The following is a 13,887-nucleotide window of genomic DNA, read 5'->3' as shown; positions in this document are numbered from 1 at the left end:
TCTTAGAGTCTCAAATACCAAACGCCTGATTGTTCATGAAGCTTCCTATCACCTCTTTTACCCTACAGCTTCTCATTTACACTGTGTCCTTTGAATCTTATAACGGTTGTTTATAACAATACTATCACATGGAAATAGAAGCTTTGGTTAGCATCAACTCTTCTGTAGTTCTAGAGGTCTTCCCGACACACATTATTAACCATGAAGGCAACTGGATATTTAAAATAGCAAGCATATCTTACATCATCTCCTTCAGTAAGTAGACCAGAGTTGAGCACCTTCTTTATAGTGCTGATATTACATGACTCATATGAGGAATGTATAAATGATATCAGTACAAATATGAATAGGTTATATTTTTACAGAATAAAAGCTGTTGCCTTATATTAGTTTATATTTAGAATAAATCACCATTAATGAATTAGAAAAAAAAAAAAAACAACCTTCCAGTGATCGAAATACAGTGACCACCAAGCCAGGCTCACGACTAACTGGTTTCATTCCACATTCCACTTGGCCCAGAGCTCTAGAAATGTTTGCCTGTCCGCATTCTCAGCCTACATCCAGTTGGACTTGCTACTTACTCAAAAGGGGAGTGCTCCCAAGGTGGGGCTCCTGGAATGAGGGGTGGGAGACATAGCAAGGCCTGCAAAGCTTAACAGCATCTCCAAAAAGCTGAGAGGAATTTGGTCCTTCATTCTAGAAAAATATATGGCAGGACTCCCATATTCCAGGCATTCAAAGTATATCTGTCGGTGTAGAAAGAAATGGGAAGAAAACAATCACCCCATTCATGGGAATGGAAGCTGGTAGTCTTTGGCACTCCCATCCTTTCTCAAATTGCTTTGAAATATAAGCTTCAAGTGCACACGCTCTGTAGCTTGGCTCAGAGGGGTGTGGGGTCCCTTTAATATGTGTGTAATTCTATTATTGTTGCTGTCGTTATGCAGGCAATTTGAGACCAAGTATGAAAGGCTGTCCACAGGCAGAGGTTACGTCTCTCGAAGAAGAAAAGAAAGCCTCATAGCGGGATCTGAATTCCCGCTCCACCAAGAGAACTCTGACATGTGCAAGGTGGTGTTTGCCCCTGAGCCTGAGAGTAGTTCTGGTGGTTGGTTTTGAGACTGATTGGTAAGGTTTCACTTGGATCTGTCTTCTGAGAAGGGATATGATGTGACATGCCTATATACTTGCTCTCTGAGAGCACAGTGTTTACATATTTACCTGTATTTAAGATTTTTGTAAAAAGCTCTGAAAAACCTCAAATGATTAAATATGGGCCCAATTCCATGTAGTACTGATAGTGTCATTTTGAGCCAACGTATGTGACACTTCCAGCTACATTCCTAGTGTTCTGGCACCTCTGTCCATCCCATTTGGTACAGTGGTCAGAGTGTTATTCCGAGGAGAAACAATTGTCTGTAAAACACCAAACAAAACACACATACCCTCAGGAGAACCCAACTTTGTTTCAACGATTTTCAGTCAATGTTTATGAAGTCCTCTATAGGACCTTACACATGCTTATTTCTACCAAATATCTTGCCTAATCAGGGGAAAAAACCCAAACCAAACAAACAAACAAAACCGACCTTTTTTTTTGAGGGGAAGTTGGGGGAGGCGATAAGACTTTATAAAGACTTTTGTCACAGCTTCAAGGGTGGATATTTATCTCTTTGTCATTAGTTTTACTAAGCACTGAGGTAGAAGGCACACAGAATTCAAACACAGCATCATCTTTCCACTGACCACATGGTCACATTGCTAGAAGAATGCCATTTTGCCCTCTGCTTTCTGCCCTGCAAGGATATTGGACTTAGCAGTACGAGTTAGAAATACGAACTTCAAAAACTCCATTTGATTTTATTTGTGCTGTGTCTCTTTAAGACTGCAATGTGGGACACTGTCCTTTATAAGGGACATTTTCTTACGTTCATTAGTTTTTCTTTCATTCAAGTGTTTTGTGGTGGAAGTTCTAGTCTGTTTGACTACAGTCTGTACAAAACCCAGAATGGCCAAGAGAATTTACTACTGCTTTAAGAACCTGATGGATTCGGACTTCTAAAATATGAACTCAAGAAAAGGTTGTCTTTATTTGTACAAGTTAAAAGAGCCATGTTAAACGTTTTCAAATACCTATTAATAAACAAGATGTATGTGTTGCTAGTGATAAACTCAAAACAGGTAACAGGTGCTCATTTGTCCATTAAACACACACACATACACACATGCAATGGAAGTTTAGCTAGTCCACCACTGGTTGTAAATTTTAAATGATGTGTGATGAAATAAATACATGGACATCCTATTGAGTTGTCTTTGTCTTCCATTACTTTGAACACCATATTTATCTCTTTCTTCCACTTTCTGAGCTCAGACACATACACAGTAAGCCTCTGACACTCTATAGGACAGGACTGATTCTCTAATAGGAAGTCAGAGCCCTGTGGATATGAGCCACAGATTACCAACAGTCAGAACCTTGTCAGTACTTGCAAACTTGAAAACGAGCTCTAATTCCAGTTTCCATAAGGCTCTGGACTGGCACCTTCATTGTGGTGTTATGAGAAGAAAGACAGGAATCAAAAACTGGAAGGGGCCATGTGTCATGGGTGGTGGCATTGGTCTTGGGAGAAGCCTTCTGTAAAGACATTCATGGTACATACAGCAAAAGCAAGTTGACCTTGGGCACTAAGCCAAAGACGTCATGGGCCAAGGAGCCTCAGTCAGGTGATGCTTAACACACCACAACTGCTTCTGTAAAATGCAAAATAGTAATTGACTCAAGAGTGATGTGTGTGGTGTCCTGGACATCAGTATCTGCCTGGCTCCATCAAACACGGTCGCCCTTTTGGAGAATGGAGAGCACTGACCAACTCTAACTTGCTCCAGAGAGAAAAGAAACCTGAAGCATAGGACAAACGCTGACTCCTTTCTGGATGAACAAGGTAGAAGTCTAAGAGGACTAGAGTGATAATCCATATTTTGAAATGACGTACTGTGGCCAGAAATACCACTATAAGCCTCGCTTGCTGTCTCTAATTCTCACCAATTCACTGTTTCAAACATCAGTGTCCAGACAGCTTTGTCCTCAGCAAAGGTGTCTACTGGGCAAACGCACAACCCTTGGACATGAGTCCTCTGCCCTGTCAGCTTCTTCCTGCAAACCTGAAGGATTTAGTCTGGCTGCATTTCTCCTGTGGAGGGCCCACTGTCATCCCTGTATCTCATTAGATCTCTGTGCACAACAAGTTGTTCCCTGCTTCTCTGAACCTGGGCGCCTTCAGAAATATCTTTAAAGCTAACACTTATTTAGTGCTTGTTATGTGGCAGGTATTTTAAACATCGTATATATATTAAATTATTTAATTCTCACCATAACTATATTGAGTAGGTAGCATTATTATTTCCATGTTATAGATCATTGCTGTCCAATAGAACTATTAGGCGAGCCACAGAAGCACTTTTAACTTTCAAGCAGTGACTTTAAAAAAATAAGCAGAAACCAGTGGAATGAATTTTAATAATAAGTTTTAATCCAATATATGTTAAATGTTATATCAACATGTAATAAATATAAAAAGTATTAATGGGATATTTTGGGGGGAGGAATAGATCTTTGAGTCGTGCTGTATAATTTGCATACACTGTAGCATATCTCAATTTGGATTAGCCCCATTTCAAGTGTTTGTTAGCTCTATGGGGCTAGTGGTTACTGAACTGGCCACTACAATTTAATGGAGAAACTAGGGCATAGAAGACATTTAGACAATTCACCCCACAGAAGACATTTTCTCAGCTAAATAATGGTAAAACCGGGATTCAAATATAAGTGGTCTTTTCCAAAACCTGCTCTCTGACTTTGTGAATCCTATATTTATACTATATTTTCCAGATCATTTTGGTTTTTAAAAATTTGCTGCTAGAAGAAGCCAGACAGTAGTTATGAAAATGGCCAATGTGGGACAGCAACTATAAGGCTTTAAGCTGTATTACAAAATTCTAGAGCCAGTGCCCTTTCTCTGTGGGTCTTGTGTCTCTGTCTCTGACAGTACCAGGAGTCCTTGTATACTTAGAGACCTCTAATTTCTTTGCCAACCAACCTTTCCTCCATGAAGAGTATTACAGTTTTAGCTTTAAATTTAGGTATTTGTTCCATTTTGAGTTAATTTGTATACATTGTGTATAGTAGCAGGTCCAAATTTATTCCTTTGTATATGGCTATCCAGTTGTCCCAGCAGCACTGGTTGGAAGCTAATTCTTTCCCATTAAATTGTTTTTAGTTCCCTTCTTAAAATCGATTGACTATAAATAATCACTTTTGGATGTCAGTTTTATTCCATTAATCTGTATGTCTATCTTTATGCCAATACCACACTCTCTTCATTACTGTTGCTTTGTGGTAAGTTTTGAAATTGGGAATTGTGAGTTTACCTCCTTTGTTCTTTTTCAAGATTGTTTTGGCTGTTGTGAGTCCCTTGAGTTTCCATATGGATTTTAGGATCAGCCAGTCAACTTCTACAAAGCTAGCTAGGAAGCTAGCTAGGAATCTGATAGGGCTTGTGTTGAACTTGTATCAGTTTTAGGAATATTGCCACTTTAAATTTAAATGCATGAACACGGAGCATCTTTCTACTTACTTAAATGTTCTTTAATTTCTTTCAACAGTGTTTTATGGCTTTCAGGGTCTAAGTTTTACACTTCTTTTGTTAAAATTATCCCACATGTTTATTCCTTTTGATGCTATTATAAATGAAATTATTTTCAAATTTCAAATTTACTTTCAAGTCTAAATTGTTTGTTGCAAGTGTTTTTATATGTTGATCATGAGTCCTGCAACCCTACTGAACTTACTAATTTTGATAGGTACTTAGGACTTTCTATGTAAAAGATCATGCCGTCTGGAGACAGAGATCATTCTAGTTCTGCCTTTCCAATCTGAATTTCTTTAATCTAATCTTACAGCTAGATTGGCTAGAATCTCTAGGACACCACTGAATAAGGGTGGTGAGAATAGTCATAGTCAAGAGGACAGTGCCGGTAAAGACCGTGATGAGGAGTAATGTCAGGCAAACAGTCATGATCACAGAACATAAAAGGCAGGCTCGCATCATCTGGGAACGGCTCTGATTCTGTTTTCACTAAGTAACATATTTGAAAATTCATAAAATCTTATTTGAAAGCTTAAAGGATTTAAATAGTCTATATGCCCTCCCTAAATATGGGGAGGAGGAAACATCTATCCTGGCATCAAGAATCTTCCAGATTCAGATCAGCTGAAGAAGCTTCACTACTCTTCATCAGTTTAGTTGTTAACTAAAGATCCGTGGGGATGGCACGGAGTGAGACAGGAGGCCCGGTTTGGAAGTCTAGTTCCACCGCCTGCTGTTTGAATGATCCTGGGCATGTGACTCGATCGTCATCTCTAACGTGGGTATGATAATCTCTGTTTCACTGGGTTATTTTAAGCTGAGATAATGAATGTGCCCAGCATATAGTAGCATTTGATAAATGTTTTCTACTCTCATTAATGTTGTTTTTAATATTAGAGAGGTGGTGAGCAATGTTCTCACTTAACAATCAGCTTTGATCCTATTTGTTAGCAACGAGGTTCGTTGGTACTTTATTTTGCCTTTAGCTTGCAACTAGTTGGGGAGCACAGTGGTCCTCTAAATCTCGGGGTTTAGAGCAGTACGGTTTGGATATCTAAACCTCTTGTATGGAGCATGCAGAAAGGCAGGAAGTAGGGCAGTACAGCAGTGAGGGCAATTTGGAGTAAGATACTCCTGCACACCTGCAGTCTCACCTTTTCCACGTGCTCCTGCTCTACAAACCTCCCAGCCTCTCAGCTTCTGCATCTGTAAAATGAGCAGCCACTCATAGGCTGTTGGAAGGATGAAGTTAAGGTAATGGGCTAGTGCCTGGCATGTAGCAAGCACTTAGTAAGTATTCCCTAATATTAACTTTTAATATGTGGTCCTATAGAACTCCTGAATAAAGCAACATTTTATATTCTGACTCCATAGAGTGAATCTATTTTCTGTATTTTCACCCATGAGCATCATGGATGATCAGGAAGATTACCAGGTTTGCTTATTTGCTTATCATGAAATCACTAGTTTCACATTACAAAAATCATTTTCATATTTTATGACAACGTGACTTTTACCCATTTCTCTACATGCCCAAGCTGACTTCAGATTTCACTGATTCTTTCTTTACCAAATTGCTTTGCTTTTGTTCTGTGTGACTGATCATTACCAAGAAGAAAGAGTAAGTATTTCTTGAGAAAACATAGAATGGATCTAAAATTCAGCCATAAAATAAACAAGTTCCAGTAGAGTTCTTGGGGAAAACAGTAAGAGGACTCCACATCATAAATGAGATGGATAGCATTTTGAGAGGGAAGAAAACACTGGGAAGAAGACTGCATCTCAGCTCAGTCCTCATCCTTCTTCAGGAACTTGAACAGAATGTACTGTGTCTAAGCTTCTGTCTATTCTTACTCACCCCACCCCCCACTATCAGGTTCTCTTTCTTTGTTAGGGACCATGCAGGCACAGAGTCGCTGTGTGAGAGGGATGGCACATCCAAAGTGGGTAAATCTGAGACGAGTTCAATAAATGTTACAAAGATCGGAGCAGGATGAAGGGAAGCCACAATGGATGGTGTAGCACCCTGAGGCTCATAACAATAGGGAGCCTGAAAGGTCAAGGGAGAGAGTAATCACTGGAGCCCAGAGAACATTAACTATATGGAGCTATGGTTTCAAATTAAGGAGCACAAGCAGCCCTCACCACATTCCCCCAGAAGGAACCAGGGGAGCAAACACTGTGACCTCACTTTCTTTTCTCCCTCTGATCTCCTGTCGGTGGTACCCACTGGCTGAAACCACCCATAGGCAAGAGTGCCTATTGGTCCACACAATCTATAATGGTGTAAGGCATAGAGAGGGGTTTGGAAGGAAGAATGGGAAAAATTCCAGCCCAAGTTTATATGATAATTCCTTCTATATAATTTATTCATTGATTTAATCCATCATCTTATACAACATGGTGGGTCTATTTGGATCAAGAAATGTACTAGGTTAGAAAAAAAAAGTAAAATATGTTGCCTTACCTCAAGAAAATCAGTGAGGTGAGGAATTAATATGGCTCAAAATAGTTTTAGCACAGTAGTATAAATGCTGTGAAAGAAATGTGTTCAATATCATAAGAGAGCTTAAAGGAAAGAAAGATGAGGTGAAGAAAGACCAAGGAGGTTAAATTTGAGCTGAGCTACATGATATCTTTACTTCTATCCCAGCCACTAGTCAATCAGAATTGGCCTCTTCCTTTGGCTGTGTATCAGATTCCTTTACTATCCACGATATCTGAAACCCCAAAGTGAAGCGTGTTCTATGTACCTTCAGTTTGAGTGTGCAGAGAGTGTAAACAATTCTCGCTCTCAGAGAACCTACTGTGTAACTCCATATTCTAATTGACGAGATTATAAAGGAATATAAAAATTTAGATCAATAACGAGTCCATCATTGGTGGTACATTAGTTCATCATTTACCTTCCATCATGGGATTACAGCTAATCTACAATGAATTTGTAATCATTTGCTACCCGCCTATTAATAAAAGTTTAATTTATTCACAGTTGACTTGGAACATCACATAAAACCTGTAAGCTATTTTCATCCTTCTATTTTAACTAGAAAGATTCCTGCCATAATCTTCTAGGATTACATGTAAAAGTTTGTTCTCTCTTGGTCATGTGCTTGTCTTCTTTGGAAAGATGTCATTCAGGTCTTCTGCCCATTTTTAAATTGGATTATTTGGGGCTTTTTGGTGTTGAGTTGTATAAATTCTTTATATATTTTGGATACTAACCCCTTATTGGATATGTCATTTGCAAATACCTGCTCCCATTCAGTAGGTTGCCTTGTCATTTTGTTTATGGTTTCCTTTACCATGCAAATGAAAAGATGCTTATCATCACTAATCATCAGAGAAATGCAAATCAAAACCACAATGAGATACCACTTTACCCCTGTCAGAATGGTTTGGGGCGCCTGGGTGGCTCAGTGGGTTAAAGCCTCTGCCTTCGGCTCCTGGGATGGAGCCCCAGGTCAGGCTCTCTGCTCAGCAGGAGGCCTGCTTCCCCCTCTCTCTCTGCCTGCCTCTCTGCCTGCTTGTGATCTCTGTCTGTCAAATAAATAAATAAATCTTTAAAAAAAATAGAATGGTTTGAATAAAAAAGAAATAAGAAGTGCTGGTGAGGATGTGGAGAAAAAGGAACCCTCCTGCCCTGTTGGTGGGAATGCAAATTGGCACAGCCACTGTGGAAAACAGTGTGGGGGTTCCTCAAAAAATTAAAAATAGAATTGCCATATACTACTGGGTACCTACCCGAAGAAAATGAAAACACTAATTTAAAAAGATTCATGCACCTCTTTTTTTACTGTAGCATTGTTTACAATAGCCAAGGTAGGGAAGCAACCCAAGTGTCCATGGATAAAGGAGGTGTGAGATATATATGTGTGAGTGTGTGTACACACACGTGTATATATATATAAATCATATATGTCATATATGTGTATATATAGGAATATTACTTAGCCATAAAAAAGAATCTTGCCATTAGCAACAACATGGGTGGATCAAGAGAGTATAATATCAAGTGAAATAAGTCAGAGAAAGACAAATACCATGCGATTTCACCCATATGTGAAATTTAAGAAACAAAACAAATGACCAAAGGAAAAAGAGACAAGCAAAGAAACAGATTTTAAATAAAGAGAACAAACTGGTCATTACCAGAGGGTTGGTGGGTGAGGGGATGGCTGAACTAGGTGAAGGGGATTAAGAGTTCACCTGTTGTAATGAGCACTGAGTGATGTATAGAATTGTTGAATCACTATATTGTACACCTAAAACTAATATGACACTGTATGTTAACTATACTTCAATTAAAAAAAGTTTGGATGTATTCTCTCCAGAATAGGTTCTATCTAGGTTTAAACTACCTGATTCCTGACAATAACTTCTGTGATATCAAACAAAGCAACTTTTTCTAGATATGTCTCTTGAAGCAAGGGAAACAAAAAGAAAAGCAAAAATAAATATTAGGACTACCTCAAAATAAAAAGCTTCTGGACAGTGAAGGAAACAATCAACAAAACAAAAAGGCAACTTATGGAATAGAAGAAGATATTTGCAAATGACATACCTGATACAGAGTTAGTGTCCAAAATATATAAATATTAATAGCCCTCCCAAAATTAATATAGCCCAACACCCCCAAAATGAATAATACAATTAAAAATGGGCAAAAGACATGTATAGACATTTTTCCAAAGAAGACATACAGATGGCTAACAGACACATGAAAAGATGCTCAACATCATTTATCATCAGGGAAATGCAAATCAAAACTACCATGATATACTACCTTACACCTGTCAAAATGGATAAAATCAACAACACAAGAAACAACAGGTGTTGGCAAGGATGCGGAGGAAGGGGAACTCTCTTGCACTGTTGGTGGGAATGCAAACTGGTGAAGACACTCTGGAAAACAGTATGGAGTTTCTTCAAAAGTTAAAAATGGAACTCTCCTACCATCCAGCAATCACACTACTAGGTATTTACCCAAAGGATACAAAAATACCAATTCAAAGAGATACACACACCCTGATATTTATAGCAACATTATCTACAATAACCAAGTTATGGAAATAGCCCAAGGGTCCATTGATTGATGAATGGATAAAGAAGTGGTACACAGACAGACACACACACACACACACAGGAATATTACTCAGCCTTAAAAAAGAATGAAATCGTGCCATTTGTAATGACATGGATGAGCTAGAGAGTATTCTGCTAAGCGAAATAAGTCAGTCAGAGAAAGAAATATACTGTATGATTTCGTTCATATGTGGAATTTAAGAAACAAAACAAACAAGCAAAGGGGGAAGAAAAACAGTGAGAGCCGAACTGAGAGACACTCTTAACTGTGGAGAACAAACTGATGTTTACTAGAAAGGAGGTAAATTGGGGATGGGGGAAATAGGTGACGGGGATTAAGGAGGGTACTTGCTCTGATGAGCACAGGGTGATGTATGGAAGTGCTGAATTATTATATGGTACACCTGAAACTAATACTACACTGTATGTTAACTAACTGGAATTTATACGAAAACTTAAAAGAATAAATTATCCAATTCCTTTTGTTAGTAGAAGTGAGTCACCATTCTACTTTGGGGTACCTAGCCCCACTTTTTTTCTATGCTTCTCACATTTAGTTCGCCTGAAGATTAACCACGTAACCACAGTCATGGCATAAGATGTGTGAGATGGATCTTTCAGATTATTGAGATATGAAGACATGCCTAGCAGTGGTATTCTAATATATTTCTCAGAAGACATTAGCCCTTTAAGAAAACCAAGGGGGACATGAATACGAAAAATTTATTGGATAAGTAGACAATTTTCTAAAAATTGAAATTGTTTATGCCTAACCAAAGTCTCCCTCTCCCTTTATGACTTACCAAATGTTTTACGTTAGGTGCACCTATTAGGTGCCATAGATAGTTCTAGGCACTTCATAGGTATCCGATCATTTCATTCTTATAACAACCATATAAAGTAGGAACTATTATCATCCACCCTTGGGGCATAGAGCACAGAAAGACTCAGTGACAGGTCTAAGACCTCACAGCTGGTAAAGAGCAGAGCCAGGATTTAAGTCAGGAGTCTCCCTCTAGAGTTCAAGTGTGTATCTACTGTACTCTGCTAACTACCTGGGGTCCAGTCTGAGTCCCTAAACCTGGAAATCCACTCCCCTCCACACGCAGGTCAACATTTCATTGCGGCCTCATATGTGCTACTCATCATGAACAATATGCCTCCTGTTCCTTTAGTGTGCACACTCTGAACACACCAGCATTCAACTATTTCAGTTCCTCTGCTCTCATTTTTCCCTCTGCCTTCTGCCCAAAGGGATCTTAGCAAGCCCAGCTCCTACCACGTTTCCTGCGCATGGAGGCTGCCAGCTGCTGGGACACCTGCTTCCCAGGTATGCTTATTACATACACCACCCACTTGGGAATTAACCATACCGACATGAGTGACTACCCTTCTTCACTGTCTCATGTTACTAAAAAATTGCTTTCATTATGTAAATATATTATTTTCCCAAATACAGTATGAGCTTCTCAAGCTCAGGACTATGTAGATAGTCCTTAGTATCCTCCACAGAGTGTGTGATGGTCAGTAAGTACTGAGGTGTTCCCTATGGACGTCAGTGCATTTGTAACTTTCAGGATGTTCAGACTGCTTTCAGGATAGCCAAAGAGCTATTCAACGTACATCTGTTTCAGTCAGATCCTCCGGAACAGATCAATTTTCTCCCCTTTCATCATGGCCAAGTGCTCTTACACTCTCCTCAAAAACAGCAACAACACAAAAAACAAAGGAAAAAGAAATAAAGGCTAGATTAACTTTGCCAAAAAAGAAGGAAAGCAATATTTCTGAAGCACAATCTTCTTAAAATATTCACAAAAGCCTTGAAGCATGTGTCCATTGGCTCTGCTAGAAAAAAAAAATCATTGAGGAAAATGAAGCTCTTGAAGGAAGTATTTCACTGGGAACTGGTATGCTAAAAGCAGAGCTCTCTTCTCAGCGGCATCAACCTTCTTGCTTCCTTCCAGTGTCAGCCTGTGGTTGTTGGTGAACTGGAGTCCAGAGCAGTGGTTCTCAAAATGGCGTGCATTAGATTCTCCTGGAGGGCTTCTTAAAACACGGATGCTGCCCGCCCCTGCCCATTTCAGGTTCACCTGGCCGAGGTAGGCAGAGGATTTGCATTGAGAACAGGTGATGTCTGCTGTCTGAAGCCCATACTGTCAGTATGGGGGCTACTCTTTGAGATCCTTGCTCTAGAGAAAGAGGAAGAGACTTAACATCAAGTAAAACATTGATCTCTCCTAATGTTTGTAAACTGTGTGTGTGTGAGAGTTTGTCGTTTCTACAATGAAAATGTATTTCAGCAAATCATTAGGAGCCTCTCACCCCTCATATTTAGGATAATTTTACACAAATACTTAAATACGAAGTTTCAAGAGAGCATGAGTGTATGTTTGGGGGGAATATAAGAGGTAGGAAAACATCTCAAAATCCCATGTGTCGCAAGTTTTAACAATATTCATGGCCTTTTTATTTAGTAATTCCACTTACAGGGCTTGGACTTTATCTCAAGGAAATAGTCAGAGATGCTTGGAAAAATTTGTGTTCAATGGTGTTCATTGAAGCATCATTTTTGTAGCCCCAAACTAAAAACTAAGTACTTAAAAATATAAAATTGATTAAACATGACATGATACAGCCATATGAGGAAGTAAGATACAGCTGTTAAGAATTAGTCATCTAAGAATATAGAAAGATAAGGAGGTCAGTTTATAATTCCATGAAGCAAAAAAGTAGACCATAAAATAGCATGTAAAGTATCACAAATACTTACAAGTATTTATTTCTAGGGCGCTATTTGTGTAGTGGGTACATCTGGGTGATTACAAATTTTCCTAACTAGTTTCTAGAATATTCTAACATTTTCTAAATTTCCTTCAAAGAACATGCTTTATTTTTATAACTAGAATGTGTTCCAATAAATGGTTTGAGTATTTTTGAGCAACCTGTAAAGCAGTGAATTTGAATTTTTTAGAAGCGGAAACACTGCAGTGGAGATGCATATTGTAGCAGTTAATAATTCTATTACCTCAGGCTAGAGGTAATACATAGTATCTCCTTATAATTCTCACATTATAATAATATGTGTAATCCAATAATTTTATTCTGCAACACTCTATTTCTAGTGTGTGTTTGTGCATGCATATACACATGTATGTAATAAAACCTGTTCTTGTTCTGTATCTGATTATACTGAAATACATAACCATGCAGGGGAGATGACACTTAAGGGACAATCTGTTGATCAAGGTTGTAACTTCAAGGGGCAGAGAGAAATACTAGTTTTGGCTATGTTTTTGATGACTACCTTTTTTTTTAAAGATTTTATTTATTTATTTGATAGATAGAGATCACAAGTAGGCAGAGAGGCAGGCAGAGAGAGAGAGAGGAGGAGGAAGCAGGCTCCCTGCTGAGCAGAGAGCCCGATGTGGGGCCCGATCCCAGGACCCTGGGATCATGACCTGAGCTGAAGGCAGAGGCTTTAACCCACTGAGCCACCCAGGTACCCCTACCTTTTCTCACCACTTCTATTGGATAAGCTTTCTATCAAAGGACTTTGTCCAGGCTGCCTCTCCCTATCCCCTTCAGTGTAGGTATACTATCTCTTTTGTAGCTCCATTCCCCCTGGACAACTACACAATTCCTTCACTTTTGGTCTCCTGCTATTGCTCTGGTTTTCCTGATTCTCTTCAAACCTAGCCCTCTGCTCCCTGCTTGCCCCATGCTGGGTCATTGTCATGGATCTCTTCTTTGTGGCTGTTAGTCAGTTTCCTCTTTCATTCTCCATGCCTTTGACAAGGCTTAGACTAGATGGTTTCATCAGCATATCAGGCATTCTCACCATATTTAAAGGCTTCCTGAAATCCTAACCTTTTCATGAATCATAACACCTGGCATTCAGTAGGCATTCATTCATTCCTAAAGGATGTTGATTCCCTCCACACTAGAAATGCAACAGTGATTTCTGCCATATGAGACTCCGACATATACTGAGCACACACAGAAAAATCACGCTCACTAAACCTTGTATAGGCTACTCTTACTCTAGATTTTTTCTAGAATCTTTGACTGAGCCGATACTAACCTGAGAACCAACTTTAAAATTCCTTTAAAAGAAAGTGTCTGCTTAAAAACACACCTTAATGAGGATGCT

The 13,887-nt window shown here is 39.0% G+C and overlaps 1 protein-coding gene across 1 annotated transcript in view; it reads left to right on the top strand.

Annotated features, from left to right (window-relative positions):
• The window catches only part of LOC123931091 (microsomal triglyceride transfer protein), a 46,966-nt gene extending 44,658 nt beyond the window's left edge, over positions 1 to 2,308 (top strand). Inside the window, exon 18 of the mRNA XM_045987845.1 lies at positions 951 to 2,308. Within this exon, the coding sequence (XP_045843801.1) occupies positions 951 to 1,122 (172 nt within the window). The 3' untranslated portion in view covers positions 1,123 to 2,308. The remainder of the gene's footprint in view (positions 1 to 950) is intronic.
• Positions 2,309 to 13,887: the final 11,579 nt, after the last annotated feature.

Source organism: Meles meles, chromosome 2 (genome assembly GCF_922984935.1).
Source record: "Meles meles chromosome 2, mMelMel3.1 paternal haplotype, whole genome shotgun sequence".
Lineage (NCBI taxonomy): Eukaryota > Metazoa > Chordata > Mammalia > Carnivora > Mustelidae > Meles > Meles meles.
The sequence above is the reverse complement of the archived record's forward strand: the minus strand, read 5'-3'. Positions and strand labels throughout refer to the sequence as shown.